An 18,659-nucleotide genomic window follows, 5' to 3' on the forward strand; every position below is an offset into this window, starting at 1 on the left:
ACCAGTAGGGAGCCATGGAAGTTCTTCCTGACAGCCCAGAGCTCTTCACCCAAGGCCTGGAACCTGTCCCCGCTAAGCATGTCCCCTCTATGCCAGTCCCTGAACCCCCCAGGATCAAGCTGTTCTGGTGAGTATTTTTTTCGTGAATGCTAGAAGGGGGGTGCAGGTGGGTATAGGAATAGGTATGGCTACAGGCTCTCTGGGCCTTCTCCCTTCACATGTCCCTTTCCCCAGGCATTTCTGTTCACTTCACAGGGATCCCTGCCCACCCAGCTGGAATCAAACCCTCCCCCCAACCAAGCGGCTGCCAGACTCTGCGGACCCTGCTATCGTAAACCGACATGTGCAGCACATGCAGGTTTGCCCTCCTTTAAATAGCCTTTTCTTCCAGATGAGGGCTGCTTCAGTAAGTGCCAAGAAACCTTTTTCCCGTGACTCAGCAGATCCCCCTCCCACCATGGCATTTCTTTTAACTTTACAGGGATCCCCCACCACCCAGCCATTCATGTGGCTGGAATTGAACCCTTCCCCACCAGCCTCTCTTACCATGCAGCTACTGGGCTCTGCCAGCTTTGCTCCAAGAATGGACAAAAATAGTTTATCCCCTGGCCCAGGACACCAGATGGCTTCCCTTCTTTGCAGCCCTCCCACTTCCTCCAGAAAGCAGACAAGGGCTTACCATACCCACAACTAAATGTTCTGGATAAATGATGGATTGCGCAACGTACACTTCAAATCCCATCCTTAATAAGCCTTAAGCGGCCTTGCAGAAAGAAACTTTCCCTGGTGAGAGAGAGAGATCCATTCATTCTGAGCCAGCCTTTTTAGGAGACAAATCTGAGGAACTCTCCCAGATTGAAGTGACATTAGAGGAGGTTTTGGAGTTAATTGATAAGCTGAATAGTAACAAGTCTCCAGGACCAGACGCTATTCACCCAAGGGTTCTGAAAGAACTCAAACATGAAATTGCGGAGTTAACAACAGTGGTTTGTAACCTATCCTTTAAATCCGCTTCGGTACCCAATGACTGGAAGACGGCCAATATAACTCCAATATTTAAAAAAGGCTCTAGAGGAGACCCTGGTAATTATAGACCGATAAGTCTAACATCAGTACCAGGCAAATTAGTAGAAACACTAGTAAAGAATAAAATTGCAAGGCACGTAGAAGAGCACGAATTGTTGGGCAAAAGTCAGCATGGTTTCTGCAGAGGGAAGTCATGTCTAACTAATCTATTAGAATTCTTTGAAGGGGTTAATAAACATGCAGAAAAGGGGCACCCAGTGGACATAATATACCTAGATTTCCAGAAAGCCTTTGACACGGTCCCACACCAAAGGCTTTTATGTAAATTAGGCGGTCATGAGATAGGAGGAAAGATCCTTTCATGGATCGGGAATTGGTTAAAAGACAGAAAACAAAGGGTTGGAATAAATGGTAAATTTTCACAATGGAGCGGGGTAACTAGTGGTGTTCCCCAGGGGTCAGTCCTGGGACCGATCCTGTTCAACTTTTTCATCAATGATCTAGAAAATGAGGTGAGCAGTGAGGTGGCAAAGTTTGCAGATGACACCAAGTTGTTCAGGACAGTCAAAACCAAAAGGGATTGTGAAGAACTACAAAAAGATCTCAGCAAACTGAGTGATTGGGCAACAAAATGGCTAATGAAATTTAATGTGGGTAAGTGTAAGGTAATGCACGTTGGAAAAAATAACCCAAATTACATGTACAACATGATGGGGTCAAATTTAGCTACGACAGATCAGGAAAGGGATCTTGGAGTTATAGTGGATAGTTCTCTGAAGACATCCACGCAGTGTGCAGCGGCAGTTAGTAAAACAAATAGGATGTTAGGAATTATTAAAAAAGGGATAGATAATAAGACAAAAGATATCATACTTCCCCTATATAAAACTATGGTACGCCCACATCTCGAGTACTGCGTGCAGATGTGGTCTCCTCACCTCAAAAAAGATATATTGGCATTAGAAAAGGTTCAGAAAAGGGCGATTAAGATGATTAGGGGTTTGGAACGGGTCCCATATGGGGAGAGGCTAGAGAGACTGGGACTTTTCAGTCTGGAAAAGAGGCAATTGAGGGGCGATATGATAGAGGTATATAAAATCATGAATGGTGTGGAGAAAGTGAATATAGAAAAATTATTGACCTTTTCCCATAATACAAGAACTAGGGGACACCAAATGAAATTGATGGGTAGTAGGTTCAAAACTAATAAAATGAAATTTTTCTTCACACAGCGCGCAGTCAACCTGTGGAACTCCTTGCCAGAGAAGGCTGTGAAGGCCAGGACTCTATTAGGGTTTAAAAAAGAGCTCGATAAATTTTTGCAGGTTAGGTCCATAAATGGCTATTAGCCAGGGGTAAAGTATGGTGCCCTAGCCTTCAGTACAAGGGCAGGAGATGGATGGCAGGAGATAAATCACTTGATCATTGTCTTCTGTTCTCCTTCTCTGGGGCACCTGGCATTGGCCACTGTCGGCAGACGGGATACTGGGCTGGATGGACCTTTGGTCTGACCCAGTATGGCCATTCTTATGTTCTTATTCCATAGCGAAATGCTTTGAATTGTACCTTGATTTTAACCTTCACTTTACAGCTGCCATTCCCAGTGTGGCAGACAGGGTGAGGAAGGATCAGGATCTGATCTTGCAGCACATGGAGCAGTCTGAGTCAGAAACCAGTAAGATGACAAGGGACACAGCTCAGTGTCGGCAAAGTACAGCTCAGTGGCAGCAGAAAATGCAAGAGCAAGTGGCAAAGTTCGCAATGGCAATGAGCAACCAAACGGAGTCCTGCACTCCATGCTGCAACCGCAGAAGGACTCCCAAAGCAGCACTGCAGGCTCTGCTGATGGCTGCCCAGAGTCTCCTGAAGACAGGTCACCCCCCAATCTCCCCTCAGCATTGTGGTCCCCAAATGCAAGAAGGGAGGGCAAGGACAGCCTGATGCTGTAGCCCCAAAGGCCACTGCAAAAGGCTGTTTGCACCACCTTTGACAAGTCTTCTTTTCTCTGACACTTAAACCTCTCCTCCCTCAAAAACAACTTATTCTTTTGAGCTCGGTGTGATTTTTTTGGCATGCATGAGTGGTAGAGTACACAAATCATCGTGGGGAACTGGTCAGGGCAGAGAGAGGGCTCATAGCACAGGTGCCCGCCACTAAGCCAAGGTCTGCAGAGGACAGGCAGCAGACAGAACCAGGCGGGGGTGAGTGAAGGGCTGAAAGCACAGGTGTCCTTTTTTAGGAAAATAAACCTCCCTTGACATCCATTCTACTTCCTGTAGTTTAGCCCCCTCCCACCAAATAAAAACATTCTTTCAGTAAGACAAGGGTTGATTTATTGGTTCACGTTTGGTGGGGAGCACTAATCAGTTTGTGCGGGGGCAGGCTTGGCTGGTATTACAGAGAAATGTATCACTATGAGGTGCGTGATAGATAATGCATGAAGCTACATTCTGAAGTGTCCCGTATTGCTGCTGCTTCCGCATGATTATTGGTGAATGAACATGTAGGCAGCTGCAAGTAAGCCCTCCTGATGGCCTCAGCCTCAGAATTCCAAATGGACAGGACATTCTCCTGCCTAGATTCACAAAATGTTGTTCAAAATAGTGCACTCTGAAATCACTGTGGGGGACATTAGTTTCATCAAGGTCCAAACTGGTCAAGAGGCATCTGAACCTCTCTTTTAAATGGCCAAAGGCACATTCAACCACCATTCTGCACATGCTGACTCTGTGATTGAAGTTTTCCTTGTTGCGGCCCAGGGCTCCTGTCTAGGGCTTCATAAGGCAAGGGAGCAGAGGGTAAGCAAGGTCGCCCAATATTACAATAGGAGTCTCCACGTTGCTAATCTGGATTTTCCAGCCTGAGAAAAAAGTCCATCCATGAGCTTTCTGTACAGTCCAGAATTTCTGAAGATGCGTCCATCGTGAATCCTCCCTGACCATCCCATGTTGATGCCAGTGAAACAACCTTTGTGGTTTACCAATGCCTGTAAAACCACAGAAAAGTATCTCTTTTGGTTTATATACTCAAAAGCCAGATGGGCCGTGGCCATGATGGGGATGCACGTGTCATCTGTTGCCCCACCACAGTTAGAAAATCTCAAAGCAGCAAAGCCATCCGCTATAGCCTGTACATCTCCCAGGGTCAAAGTCTTCCTGAGGAGATGCTGACAGATTGCATGGGCCACCTGCATCACCACAGACCCCACTGTAGATCTGCCCACCCCAAATTAATTTGCCACTGACAGGTAACTGTTGGGCACTACAAACTTCCACAGAGTGATTGACATTTCCTTCTGAACCACTACAACCAGTCTCATTCTTGTGTTGTTGTGCCTCAGTGCAGGGACCAGCACATCACAAAGCTCCATAAAAGCGTACATGTGAAAGTTTCAGCACTCATTGCTTATTATCCCAGGACTCCAAAATGATGTCAGACCAGCACACATGGATGGCACCACAAGTCCAAAACCACTGCTCCACTGCCAGCAATGCATCCAGGGCAGCCTGCACTTGGGAGTTCTTAGACTGCAGTTGAAAGACTTGCTCTTCGAAACCAGCATCAGTATCATTGTCATACTGAACCACCACGGTGCTTTTTAATAGACAGCAAAATTGCACAACAGTCTGGGAAGTTGCTGCAACGGTGTGTGCAAGGACTTGAAACAACTGGGTATCCGTGCTTTTGCTAGCACTGTGACGTAGAAAATGCTGGAGAAAATGGCACGATCTCCAGTTTGTTTTTGCGTGGTTATTGGGTGCTCTGAATTCTGGGATTCTTACATGAAGCACTCACAAGCAACCAGGGCTAAGGCACTGTGGGAGAGGTACCCACAGTGCATTGCTCACGCAGTCAAAATCAGATAAGACAATGGGGACACAGAAACTCAAACACGGAGAAATGGTGGCTCAAATTTCCAGAAGGTTTGTAGACACAAATGCGAATTTATAAGAACAAGGTTAAAAATTTGAATTTAGTAAATATCAAATTTATCTTGTAGTGTAGACACAGCCTGTGAAATTAAAATGAATGATGAACAGCGCCTTACCAAACCCACAGCCCATTTTGATCAATTGCAAAGCCAGAAGTTTTTAAACTGGTCAATTTCACGTTTTCTGCTGTTTACATCTGAAATTTCAGTGTTGTAAGGATAGGAGTCCCAACCCCAGTGCTACCTGGAAGATCTTGCCCTGCCCAATCAAGGACAAGTTTTGTCTCTCCCCAGCCTAGCAGTGACTCAGAACTCGATGCTCCCTGACTGCAGAACTTCCAGGAGCAGGAGGATAGCAGACACACCTTGACAAGTCTCCTCCAGATGCAGGAACCTTGGGAGCTGGAGCTTTCAGCAGCATTGAAAGGCACACTGAGATGGGTCCAATCACCCCCAGCAAGTGAGACCAACCATATATGGGAAGGACAAGTCCTTTCTCTCCCCACCCAAAACTTGCTGCTAGGAGCACTCCTCTTCCCACAGGGTCTTCCCTGCAGCCAGAAGGAGGTTAGATTTCACAGGGAAGGCTTTTTTTCACGGTGCATAACACATTTTTCATTTCTGTGAAACTGGTAAGGCCCTGTCAATAAAGAATCCTTCAGAAAGGGAGAGTGACTACCTTCCCAAACATATGCTTTTCAAAACAAGCATTGGTTATTCATCAAAGACCATCAAATAAAAAACCCTACTTTGAACTTTGGAGTTAAGTAATTCTGTTTCCCACAGATATATAAGCAGAGGCGCTATTGATTTCCTGGTGGAACATCTGATTTATGATAACTAGCAATCCAACAATAAATCCCTGTGTCCTTTTTCAAAGGTGCAGTTCACTGTGAATTGTTGAAATTTCCATTTCAAGACTTTAGGCACTAAAGGCACTACTATGCCAACTTCAAAAGAATGTCTCTGTTATTCAAGTTAGATGACTGATAGTGTTTAAATGCATATTATACAAAATCTATTTACCTCATTCAGTTGTAGCTCTAGTACACTGACTCGGTCTATAAGAATTCTATGTTCTTGTTGAAGGTCTCTTAGTTGGTTTTTCAAGTCTTCATTTTCTGCCTCCAGTTCCTTCAACAAAGAAAGTTTAGACATCTTAACAAACGATTATGGTCATTCAGAACACCAGTGCTTGTTTAACAAAATTCGTAACACATCTTCAGTCTTGCTTTAGAGGAGTTTAAAGGTAGAATGATATAAAGAGCCTCCAGATACTCCACCACTAGAATGCTTGTCCCTGGATGTAGCACACACATGGTTTTTAATATAATCTTTCCCTGTCCAAATGCCAATGCTGACAGCATTTCAAGACCGACTTTAACCTCCTGCCTGTCAACATATTAAAATACACTTTTTTTTTTTTTTTTTTTTAAATACAAGAGGACTGAAACTCAGCCACTGTATTGGTAAAGCCTCTTCGTGAGCATGAGGCATCATGATAGTATTTTAATACGCAGCATGTCTGAAGTGCATCAGATGGAACCTTCATCGTGCCTGTTGAGCCAGAACAAATGCATTCACTGTTCTGCCATTAAAATTAGCACAGTATCCTGTATCAGAATGAGATACATACTTTCTAAAACTATCAGCCATTTTAATTTTTTCTGCTATTAAAAGACCATTTACAACATTAAAAAAAAAAAGTCAATGGGGCCTATTTATACTGACAAAAGCTAAAAGTTCAGAGTTAGAAGCTACCATTACTGTAACTTCTCACAATGTACATAGAAAGGTACTTCAACAGTACAATTGCTACAATAAGGTTTGCATGATTCTCAATTTGGGGACCTAGGACCTCAAGTCATTGCTATATACTAGATTAGTTCGTAACAGCATCCTTGTTTTAAAATTTGCTAGTTTCCCTAATTTAAAATGTTAGTTCCTCAGTGTTTTCACTTTTTTAAAAAATACTGGTACACTAATAAGCTGAGGAAGGAAATGCCATTGATTATCCTCACAATTCTAGCAAGCAAATTCATCTTTGGTAAGACACTGGCTAATATATATTTATTTTTATATTTTCCTTAATTCAGTGAAACGCTCAAAAGGTTGTAGTAAGAGTTTGCTTTTTATTACACTGCTATTTATGAACACTGGAGCACTCTTTACAGAATATATCTATTTTAGCTAATAAAAGCCTTTGCAGAACACATTGCCACATACAACACAGGGCAGAAAGAGGGGAAGTAGCTTGAAAAAGGCCTGCTCATGGGTATTAGGTGGAATTAGTAAGTGTCTCATGACTTAGGAGGAAAAGACCAGGTAAATTTTTTGAAGCCTATGTCTTGCTTTTACATTGATATTTTCTCTAGTGAGTACTAGACTCCATCAGAGACCAGTAATTCCCTCACTTTTGCCTCCATCCTGAAAGGCAGCAGCCACCTTCATCCCTCACTCAACAGGAGGTATTCAGCACTTAAGAGAATCTACAAATACATAATGAGAAATATTTAATGGCTCAAACTTGGGTGTCTGATTGAACTAATTAATATGCATTTTACATGCACGACATTTCTTAAACCTTTTTAGTCTGTTAAGACATTGCAGACATTTTTTCTCCCTTTTTAAAAGAAGGGTAACAAATCACACCCTTGTAACACTGCACATCAGCGATGTTAGACTGAATTAAATGCTCAGAACTGAAATATCGCAGTCCTATTATGGGAATGTACAATGTGATTTCTAACTAAACCTTCATTTTTAAGCACACATGTTCATTATCGCATAAAATAGGCAAAGCGCTAACCTCTTCCTAATCTTTTTATTCTGATTTACCTGTATGCTTAACTGTTCCCTCTGATATTGCTTGAAGTTCACTTCTTGTGCATAGAGCTGACTCCTCTTCTGTGACATATTAATAACCTGTTATTGCAAATTAAAACAAAATAAACTCATGCTATTTCACCTTCTGGATACAACATGCAAGGCCAAGATTTTCCAACTGATATCAGCATTATACTTTGCTATACACCTCCAAGGGTGTAGTGTTACTATTAGTTCACGCTTATTCTGTTACGCCATGTTTCATAGAGGATAACATAAGTGTCCACCTAATCTAGAGAAATCCCATTTCAAATCCCTAAATGAATAAAACATCCATATCCCTGAAATATCAAGGGTCAACTTAGCACTCACAGCAAACAAGCATTGAATACAGCTGAAGAGAAGTATCGCTTCTGCACCAAGGTCCATGTTTAATCAGAGACGCTTTGAGCCTACTCTAAAGTATGCCAGCAGTCAGCAAGATCACCACCCCAGGAGCTCTTATGTATGCAAGTGGCCTAGACAAAAACAGTGTATGAGCTGCTACTGTGGTTTTACACCACTGATGCAGTCCCCTCTGCTAGGGAGTCTTCCATTCACTCTCTAAACTGATTTAACTGGTCTAGAATCAAGTCTCAAAATGCATTCAGACTCTGGGAGAGTTAAGCTTCAAAATAACCATGCACACACATTATGAAAATCAGCACTCACATTCACAAAGATGCTCAACGTAATGATTTTCCCTTACAGGAGCCAGACAATTTTAGTAACTAAAAATTAACTTCTGGGGAACATGAAGTACTATTGAGCAAATATTTAAAAAGGTGAGGTTAAATCGAGTAGGCCTGGAAATGTTTCACATACAAGCTGGATTATAGGGAAATTATACAATAGCAGTTTTTCAAAAAAGCTTTAGCAAAATAATTTAACGAATGAATTACTTTTACTGGCCTTGCCCTTGGATGGGATTTAAAGCAATATTACCATTTACTGCACATTAATCAAAGTTACAGACCCCAGAAGCACCTGCAAAAGTCACATTCTGTATAAGCATTTCAGCATTAGCCACAGAGGATCATTTTGATGGCGCAAAAGCTTAGAGAAAGTCCTACTGAGGATGGATTCATATTCACACACTGCCTTTTCACACAAGCAAAGCCACGTGCTTGGTGACAGTACAGCAGCGTACAAACAGCCACTTTTGTGCTCACCAGTCACTCCTGTGCAGCTCTGGGCAACAGAAGAGGCTTTATTGACAAAGAACATTGGACAGAACCATAGGGATGTCACTATTCATTTTGAGAAGTGCTATAACAGAATGGGGAGGGGAGGCTCTTTCTAGGCAAGCAGCAACCATGGACAAAGAAGAGGGGGGAGTCAACATCTTGCCAAAAAGCGGAACCTTTAGAAGGATACAACATGCAGTATAAGTAATGCATATGAACATATGAGCTCCCTCAGTGATTGAGACATTTAGCATACAAAGAGGGTCTTACCTTTGGTTCAGGCTGTCCTTTCTTCATGAACTCCCTTGCTAAAAACCAAGAAAACTTAGGGTTTTAGTTTTATATTACATGTATACACGAACATGCACAAGGGCACACACACAATTATTTCAAGTTAGACATTGATCAAAGAGGGATATTGGTGGAATATCTAATTAACAATTTGCATTTCTGATTTGTTAACTGAAAGAATCACAAAGCCAAAGAGCATTACTGCAAGTAAGGTCAACTGCTTCTCATCATCCCTGATATACCAATATCAGTAGCAATCTTAACAACAAAGCCTATTTAAAATGTATCATTTCTGCTTTTGAATTTCCAAATGTATAGCAGATTTACATTGGGCACAACGTTAGGTTTTGGTAATAGCATAACATTATAATGGAGTTTCCCAGAATTAGATAATTTAAATGTTCACATTCTGAATCAAAGTGACAGTCTCTCCTACAATGTTAGCATCCCATAAGGTGACACTATCCATCCTTATGTTGAAAAAGTGTATTTCCAAAAAGACACTGTCTGTTCACAATACAATTGAGACAAGTTTTCCTTTAAAACTTTAAAATGCTTGTATTAATACTATCTGCCCACCCGAGAGCTGACACTCGCTGTCAGAGGAATAACAAGCATGAAAACTAACACCACAGAAGAGAGAACTCTGCGACATATAAAGCAATGCTTTTCATACCTTTCTTGGAATCCTCAATGGCAGTCTTTATTAGGGCCAAAATGTCAATATTGTCACCAATTCTTGCATAGTAAGAACAGTCATGATCAAAGGCATCAACCAAACTAACATCTGCACCATTTTTGAGCAAAACTTCGACTGCATCCTTGCAGCCATATTCGCAGCCTAACATCAGAGCAGTCCTGGGGGCAGGGAGAAAGACCACATACATGAGACACTTGAGGAGGGGGAGGAGACAACATTGGCAAAGGACAGCTTACTTAAAAGTAGTAATAACTACTATTTTGTAAACTCAATTACAGAAGCTTATGCTTAGAGAAAACCTTTCCTCAATGCATCTTCATGTCATTGAATATTTCTGTTTCACTAATCTGTAAAGCATTATTTTGATAAACACCTTCAGGTAGCAAGCTTTATTCACAGAGAAAATGAAAATAAACCTAATTTGTATTCACCTCAAGAGACTCATTTTCAAAACACAGGTTTATTGTCCCATCCTCCAGTCTAAGTTTTGCTAAGAAGTTCAGCACATAAAATTATAAATATTATGGAAAAAATACCAAAAGAGTCACACAAAAACCCTCAGGCCACGCTGACGGGGTGTGAAATCATGCACTCCCACCCAAACAAGTGCATACACACCTTGCAAAAAGCACTCATGCAAACTCTTAGGCTGTGTCTACATATGGCCCTTCTTCTGGAAGGCGCATGGTAACGAGCAGCCCAGATGATGCTAATGAGGCACAGATGTAAATTTCCCATGCCTCATTAGCATATGGCCATGTGATTGGGAGTTCAGAAGCAGCTCTTCTGGACTCCAAAATAGACGTGTAGACACGCAGCCCATGGGGATATTCCAGAAGGAAACCCTCCTTCCAGAAGCCCCCGCTTTCTCAAAGTTTTGAGGGGCATGTATATGGCATGTTTAGATGCAGCCTTATATTCTAGCCAAAACAAGGCACCCATCTACCCAGCAGCATAACGTATTTATAAAGCAAGTAAAAATACTGGGGAGGAAGTGGCTGTGCATGAAACGCAAGAGTACAGATATGTAAACATACCAAGTAAAAGTTACAAGACCACCTAAGTCACTTAGGAGCCTTAATGGGACCTGGGACAGAAGCTGTAGCCAGGCAACAGTGGAGGGATACATTTTTTCACAAGTGCCTGAGTTCAGAGAACAGGCAAGTCTTTTTCTCTTGGTCTTCCACCTGTCCACTCTACTTCTTGCTAGTTCACTATAAGCAGCAGCTTGCATCTCTACATGAGTCACCAATCTTTCAACTGCACAAACAAAGACGAGGTACACTAACATAGAAGACTGTCATGGAAATTCTGGATCTTGGTGGAAATATGCATTTTGCGAATGCTCTCTCATTTACTTATAGCACGTGAACTGGCTAATCCCCATTTGAAGTGAATCTCAGGTTAGGATACTGCCCAGCTGTGCAGTTTTATAAGTTTATCTCACAACTTGGAAGTGTGAAAGAGGAGGGAGCGCCCTGTGTAAGAACACGGATACCTCGCCAACATAGCCAATGGCATCTATTACCTGTTTTGTTTATCTCTGGCATTCACATCAGCTCCCCTGCCGATCAGAAGCTGACACGCTGTTGGACGACACATCTGAGTGGCCAGCACCAGGGGTGTCCTCCCATCCTGGAAAACAGGGAAAATTGGGAAAGGGCCCAGCCTCAGGAGAAAACAGCCCCACCACACAGCAAGCCGTTCCATTTGGGCAAGAAGGAAGGATAGCAATAACTAGTGACTTACTCCATCTTTGGCATTCACTGAGGCCCCATGATCACACAGCAGCTGAATACTAGAGGAACAGTCTGACATCGCTTTGGAAGACAAAGAAGAGAAAAATTGGATTAGGTACAGATCCACTTTTAACCCTTCCTCTGCCAAACTCCACTCTGCAGCCACCACAGCTCCAGCCCTGCAGGAGCAGAGAGGACTCAAACTTATTGCCTGTAATTAGCCACTGGAGTTGCTGGGCAGCATGACGCACGCCCCCAACATACACTCCTCACCATGAGCTACGCATTCTTTGAATGCTGCTCACAGGCTATGGACTAAGGATTCTAGGACTCAAACCCCGAAGAGATCCTGGTGTTTTATTCTATGCAAGACAATGCAGAAACCACAGAATGTGAATTTAACTATTTACTATTTTTGACATCGTGCCATGCTTCTGAATGACTCCTCGGAAAGTGACTGCTATGTTCTTCGGCACACATGAGAGAGTTTATAGCATAAGAAAAGTTCATAGGCAGGAACAAACATTCCTGTACTACACATTCTAAACAAGAAGGCTTAGTCTTATGCTGGAGGTGGCACTTACTTAGGTAAAAAGTACTGTCATTTGCAGCAGTAGCTATGTCAGATCCCTCCAGGATACCAAAACCCAGCTTCTAACCCCTAATACCTTGTTTCTCATGCAAGTCAATTTCAACACACATACACATGAATCTTGTGCTTTAGGATTCAGTGAACTCTGGCCCTATGCTCTCGAAAGCTTGTGCAATTTGAAATGAACATACAAGCACACTCCAAAACATTAAAGAGAAGCACAGAATATGGGAAGGATTTAGACTGATTCTGCCTAAGTTATCTCAGTCTAGTCACACTGTGCACCACTATTCAGAGCACTGTCACCTGCGAGGTTGTTAAAATTTCAATGGCAAACTTTGCCTGCATTGCACTTTTTATCTTCTTTTATTCTTGTTTTTAAACTGATTGATAACCTGCCAAAGGCTTGTTTTCCTCTGCATGGACAAAGTCCATGGCAATTCCACAATTTTAAGCAGCAGCCATTTGGGTAAGAATGCAAAACCACATCTAAAAATAGGTCTTAAGCAGCAAACCAGTTCCCTCACGCTTATGTACAAAGGAATAAAAATGTTTATCATGCCCGACTGCCTCTGCCCCCAGTGTCACTTTTAGCTTAGTGATATTTCAACCAATTGGTTTGTTTCAAAATTTTAGGCACCTGAAAGCAGAACTTGATTTTGAGTGCTTCTCAACCCTACAGATATTAGCTGACATAAAGAAGAAAATGTCTTCAAGTAAATATTTTCTACCTCCGGTCAAACTGAGGGAAGAAAACCAAGCTATGACTATTTCTTGTACAGTACATACTCCAGCACAAAGGTATTCTTTTCAGTAACAAATAAGAACCTCTTAAAATGGACTGAAATAAATAATTCCTGGCAGCAGTTCCTAGAATGGCAAAGCCACTGCTTACCCGCATCATGAAGAGCGGTTCTACCTTGAAGATCCAGATTTTCAGTTGGACAATTGTACTGTTAAAAGAATAAGTCTTAATTACAAGATATGAATCAATTAAAATTTAGTTCCAATACTTACAATGTGCAAGTCATTCAGGCTTAAAATGAAACCTAAAAAAATAATTGAACTAGAAACACTTAATGCTTCTCATATTTAAAATATGCTAACAAATGGTAAAAAATAACCACACCTCTGTATAATTCTTCCCGCAATGAAGTAGATAAATTATTATTCAAGTAGGAAAATGTGGTTTATATGATTATAAAAGCCAAAAAGTACATTAAGAGGCAGATGCAGTCCCACAAACTACTTTTAATTTTTAATTGATTAGAAAAAAATTGATAGCATCTCTTAAAGAATACCCATTACTCTTGTACATCTAAATGTGAAGCACGGCACAAAGATTGGTTTGCAGTCTTTAATACCTGTAATAACTTTTGCAAACAAAGAGCGTGTCCATATTTTGCAGCCAGATGCAATGCATTTCTCCCTACGGATTACAGATACATAGACATATTAAATTTGGAATTACAGTTGGGCTAACATTATGAAAACAAAGTAAAATATACCATGACAACAGACTGCGTGATGAACAGCAATATACTTCATAAGAAACAAGAAATTTAACACAAATCAAGTGACCAAAATTTTGTTTATTTCTTCAGTACACCACCTTCCACTTTTCACATGCTTCCTTACTCACAACAGGTTGAGCCTGTAGTCCAGCACCATCAAGACCTGACTCATGCTGAACCAGAGAATTTGCCAAACCACAGGAGGTCAACATTGTCTCACAGCATTACCAAGACATCCATGGCTCACTGGGCTCTGAAACACACTTAGGGAAAATTAGAGATAAACACAGAACACAGAGCCAGGACTGCTGGCTGTAAACCAACTTTATGGGGCCACAGAAAACTTGGCCACACTTATAAGTGGACATCTGGCTCTCTAAAATTGTTCTGGATCACAGGTGTTGCCGGATTAGACAGGTTCAACCTGTAGTAAATTCAGAGCCTATATGGAACGTCAAGGTTATGAAAATTTCCAGATTGGTTTCTGGACCAAAGACAAGTCGGAGAAGCATCCACATGGTTTTAAATACTACTCACACCCAAACCTTTTGAAGTTCTCCTGGTACTTTTTTTCTGAATGCCATAAATCATACTGTTTTAATACATTTTTTATATTTATGTAAAAAGGTTTACTGAACTAGGATAGCACAAGTAGACACAAGTCAACATGCAGGGAAGCCACAATACTTAAACTCAAAATAGGGTAAACGATTGTAGCTTTTCTACTGCCTGGAAATCTAATTCAGAGAGCCTAAGCTATAGCCAACATAGAAAACAGAGGCTGAAGCATAAACTATAAACTGCTTCTTAGCCAGAAGGAAGCAAAGAATTTCAAGTAGATATTGAACACCTACTCAAGTTTGCATCTATTTTAGCCTGTTACACACTACAGGGTAAATTACAAAGATTTCATGTAGATTTTTGTTTTGGGAGGGAAAAAATCAGACCTATGCCAAGTGTTTCTGAAAGCTTCACCCTTAAACTTTGAGGAAACATACCTACAGCATCAGTGGCTACAATATCAACCCCATGTGAAAGAATGGCATTCAAACAATCCAGACTTCCTTTTGACGCTACAACATGAAATCTAAAGAAAGAAAAAAGATACTATGTATTTCTTGGCTTAAAATAGTCTAATTTTACATGCAAGAACAAAAAAGGGTAACACTCGCCAACAAAGGCAAAGCTCACAACAATGCAAACACAGTCATACAGGGAAGCGTTACACAAGTGACAACCAGATTTCACCCACATAATTCAAGCCTGAACAGTCTAATGTTATAGCATGCCCTGACCCAATTAAAAGTTGCACAATGTTTTCCTCCTACATCAGGAATGAATCTTTCCAGCTTAGCAGAAGAGAACATGTGTGAGGGTCTGCCCATATGCCCATCCAGCAGGGAGCATGGTAGCAAGCATCATCTCTTTCAGTGCCAACAGTACACTACTTCTGTGTTTCTGGCAGAGTACGAGTATAATATTGACAAGTTTTTAGTTCTCAAATAATGGTCCAAATTTACTAGAAATAAGCAGCATTCCCTGTAACCTGAGCACTTGGGCAGTTGCCCAAGAGAGATTTGGGTACTACCCCCCCGATTAGCATTTTCCTCACAGCCACCTACATGTGTTTCTACTGGTGGTGCACATAAAATTTATTCTGTGCACGGATGGAAAAAATTAGAGGGAACACTGGAATCAAGCATTAGTCTAGTCAAACAACAATAACTACTTCAGTTTGAAACGTAGCCACATGGATTCCTGTTAACCTGCATGAACACAGCTTGCACGAAGCAAATTGTTAGAACCTGCTCAAAATTTTCCTACCCCTCCTCTTTCTAAAGAGAGAGAAGTTCTTACTCTCGCCTTTGCCTTTCTTCCCCACAGAAATCCAGCAGTTCCTTCCATATTTACTGTCAGTTCCTTTGCTTTACAGCTGCCTGCTTCTCTCACTCTGATCAACCCCAGCTCCAGTTTCAGTTGGGTACAGTACTAGCTAATGCACCATGTAGTTTGACAAGCACAGGAAAGGCACCTGGAGGCACTGGGGCCCAGAAGTAGTGCTGTTGGGTCCACCATTTCTAATGCTGAGGAAGCTGCAGAAAACTAGGTTGCTCCATTGGCTTAAAATTCCCTTAAGATGTCTGCTAAGTATGCCTCAATCCAGGGGAGCTATTGGCTTTGGCCCAGCTGTTAAAACAATGGTTGTAGTTCTGATGACTTCCCACTTTTATCTGGAATCCCTCCTATTTCACACAGGAGGCAGTGAAAACAATACCAGTAGATTCTTCCATAAAATACTTATGCCTAGAGGGGGCTGTTCTGTGGAATTATTTATGAAAGCCAGGGCTGGCTCCTATGCAGTGGTGCACAAAACATGCTAAGAGACCACCAACCCTCAGGAGAAGTCCACCACATTAGCATGCACTCATATTTCCACTAAGTCCGAGTAACTCCTGGAACATGAGCAATGGGGCTGGGAGGAGGGAGACAAAGAATGTGTAAGTATTAAAGAATGGCAGCACCCTAAAAAAGACACTATCCAAAAGATAGGGTACTTCTTTCTTGGCGTATCTGGCAATTTTGACTCAAGATGACTTAGGAACCTGAAATGGGTTAGCTGAATCAGGTGGATAGCCAAAAAGAGTTCACTGAGATAGAACTTTTACTAAGGTTGATGGGCATAAGAACGTTCCATCGAATCGTACTTTATTTTACCTACTACATTACCAATCACAAATCATAACTGTACTAATGCTGTGGAATGACCTAGATATACTGTCTCAACATCTGTAATTTGAGACATGCAGTTTTACACATTAAAATCTGGAGGGCGTTTTCAAATCTTTTCAGTTTAGAAGATTCTTTTAAAAAAAATTCCTATTTTCCAATATTTCATCCTTTATGAAAGGAATTAAATTAGCAAACCCCAAGGAGGTTTACGAAACACTTGGACCTTGTCTGCACCACCAAGTTTTGCCAGCAAAAGGGGTCAGTTGAATTAAAACTCTTTGTTGCATGTCTACGCTAGTTCTCTGGGTCAGCAGAGTGCATCCATGCTAACAGCTCTTGCAACGACACATAGCAGGGCACCGTACAAGTGGCGGCTGGCTGCAGGGTACTCTGGGAAGGGTTTGCAATGCCTCTTGGGGCAGGTACAGCATCACAGGAGGTGCATTTCTCAATCCAGTCATTCCAGGTGCATCCCAGGAGATGGTCAGGTGCTTTTGCAGCTAATGAAGTGGGGGAGAGGAGGAAGAGAGCAGGCTGACTGACCTACCCTGAGGCAAGGAGAGGAGATGCCCCCATTCCAGCCCCAAAGCTCTGCTCAGCACTTTCCCCCGAACAGCCCTCTCTGCCTGTGTATGTGCTCCAAGCGGCTCTGGGAGCTCTCCACAGTGAGGAATGCCAGAGTGGCACAGCAGTACGAGTGCAGGGCACAATGGCAGCACTCCTCATGAAGGATTTGTTCTTTGTGCCCCAAACAGAGCAGCAGGCTCGGCTGTCCGATGCATCCCGGAGCTTTGAAATGGGAGGGGCACATGCCAGCAGGGCAGCAGAGATAAGCACAGTGAGCAGCATGGTCATGGCAGGCATTCTGGGATAGCGGAGGACATCAGTTATGTTGACAGCAGCATCTACACTGCTGCTTTTGTGGCTTTACCATGAGCCATGCATAAAACTTTATCGTAGAATCACAGGGCTAGAAGGGACCTCAGGAGGTCATCTAGTGCAGCCCCCTGCTTCAAGCAGGATCAACCCCAACTAAGTCATCCCAGCCAGGACCTTGTCAAGCCGGGACTTAAAAACGTCCCACTCAGATGGTTTTATTTTGTCACTGCCAAAAGCCTCTCAAGGAATAGAATTTGTTTACATTTAAGGGGGGAGTGTTTGTTTTAAAGAAGCTTAAGATAAATTACTCCACACACCACAGGCACTGAGTTTCAGATTTCCTGGAGGATGCTCAAGCCCCCCACCCCTCTCCACCACCAGCCCAGCTCTGTTTTAGGTGCCAACTCTATCCCCTTCGCCCAATGGCCCCTCCCAGCCCCACAGCCACCGTGCTCTCTCATCCCATGGTACCTGCGGGGGGGGGGGGGGGGGGTGGAATACTTTATTATCCCACCAAACCTGCCTCCACCCTGCATGTTCTGTTTCTCTCCCTGGTGGGCAGGACCCCAGATGTAGAGCAGAAGGGAGACTCAATGCTGACCCTTCCCAGTTGCTGCCTGGCAGCTGCTTGAAAGAGCCTGGCTGGGATGGGAGCAGCTTCTGCTTCCTGCCTGGGCCATCCAGCTACTGTTGAGCCCAGTCCCCAACTGGAGCAGGGAGTGGACGTCACCTCCCTCACCAAGCTCTCAGGCAGCTGTCAGGGCAGGCTGCACAGCCGCATCTCAGAGGCCTGGGGGGAGAAGGGAGCAGGTGCTCAGCACGCACTGTTCTCCCCCCGACCATGTGCTCCAGCCCCAGAGCACCCAAGGAGCCAGTGCCTTTGCCACACGCTATTATGTACAACCAAGAAAGCCCCGATATATATATACAGTTTGTGCACTGAGAAGGAAATAAAAAAACTGCAGAAGCAGCTGATGGGACTGGCTCGATCTCCTGCTTTGGGCTTTATGCTCAAGCCTCCAACATGCCATGGACTCCTGAATTCCTGGAATCAAGCCCTGTGTGACTGATTGCTGCTGAGCAGGTTTTCTGTATGGCTACATCTACAGCAGAGAGTTTTGTGGATACACAAAGTTTTGTCGACAGAAACTGTCAACAAAAAAGCTCCACAGATGCTCGGGGTGGGGGGGGACTTTTGTCAACAG

At 42.8% G+C, this 18,659-nt stretch overlaps 1 protein-coding gene across 2 annotated transcripts in view; it reads right to left on the reverse strand.

Annotated features, from left to right (window-relative positions):
• UACA (uveal autoantigen with coiled-coil domains and ankyrin repeats) overlaps positions 1-18,659 on the reverse strand; it is a 55,906-nt gene that overhangs the window by 22,607 nt on the left and 14,640 nt on the right. For both annotated transcript variants that reach the window (XM_075006769.1, XM_075006770.1), the window contains exons 3-11: positions 14,844-14,932; positions 13,696-13,760; positions 13,227-13,284; positions 11,750-11,820; positions 11,529-11,635; positions 9,977-10,158; positions 9,280-9,317; positions 7,796-7,882; positions 5,984-6,091 (exon numbers count right to left, since the gene is read on the reverse strand). In XM_075006769.1, the coding sequence (XP_074862870.1) occupies positions 5,984-6,091; positions 7,796-7,882; positions 9,280-9,317; positions 9,977-10,158; positions 11,529-11,635; positions 11,750-11,820; positions 13,227-13,284; positions 13,696-13,760; positions 14,844-14,932 (805 nt within the window). The remainder of the gene's footprint in view (positions 1-5,983; positions 6,092-7,795; positions 7,883-9,279; positions 9,318-9,976; positions 10,159-11,528; positions 11,636-11,749; positions 11,821-13,226; positions 13,285-13,695; positions 13,761-14,843; positions 14,933-18,659) is intronic.

The sequence above is a fragment of the Carettochelys insculpta genome, chromosome 12, assembly GCF_033958435.1.
Source record: "Carettochelys insculpta isolate YL-2023 chromosome 12, ASM3395843v1, whole genome shotgun sequence".
Lineage (NCBI taxonomy): Eukaryota > Metazoa > Chordata > Testudines > Carettochelyidae > Carettochelys > Carettochelys insculpta.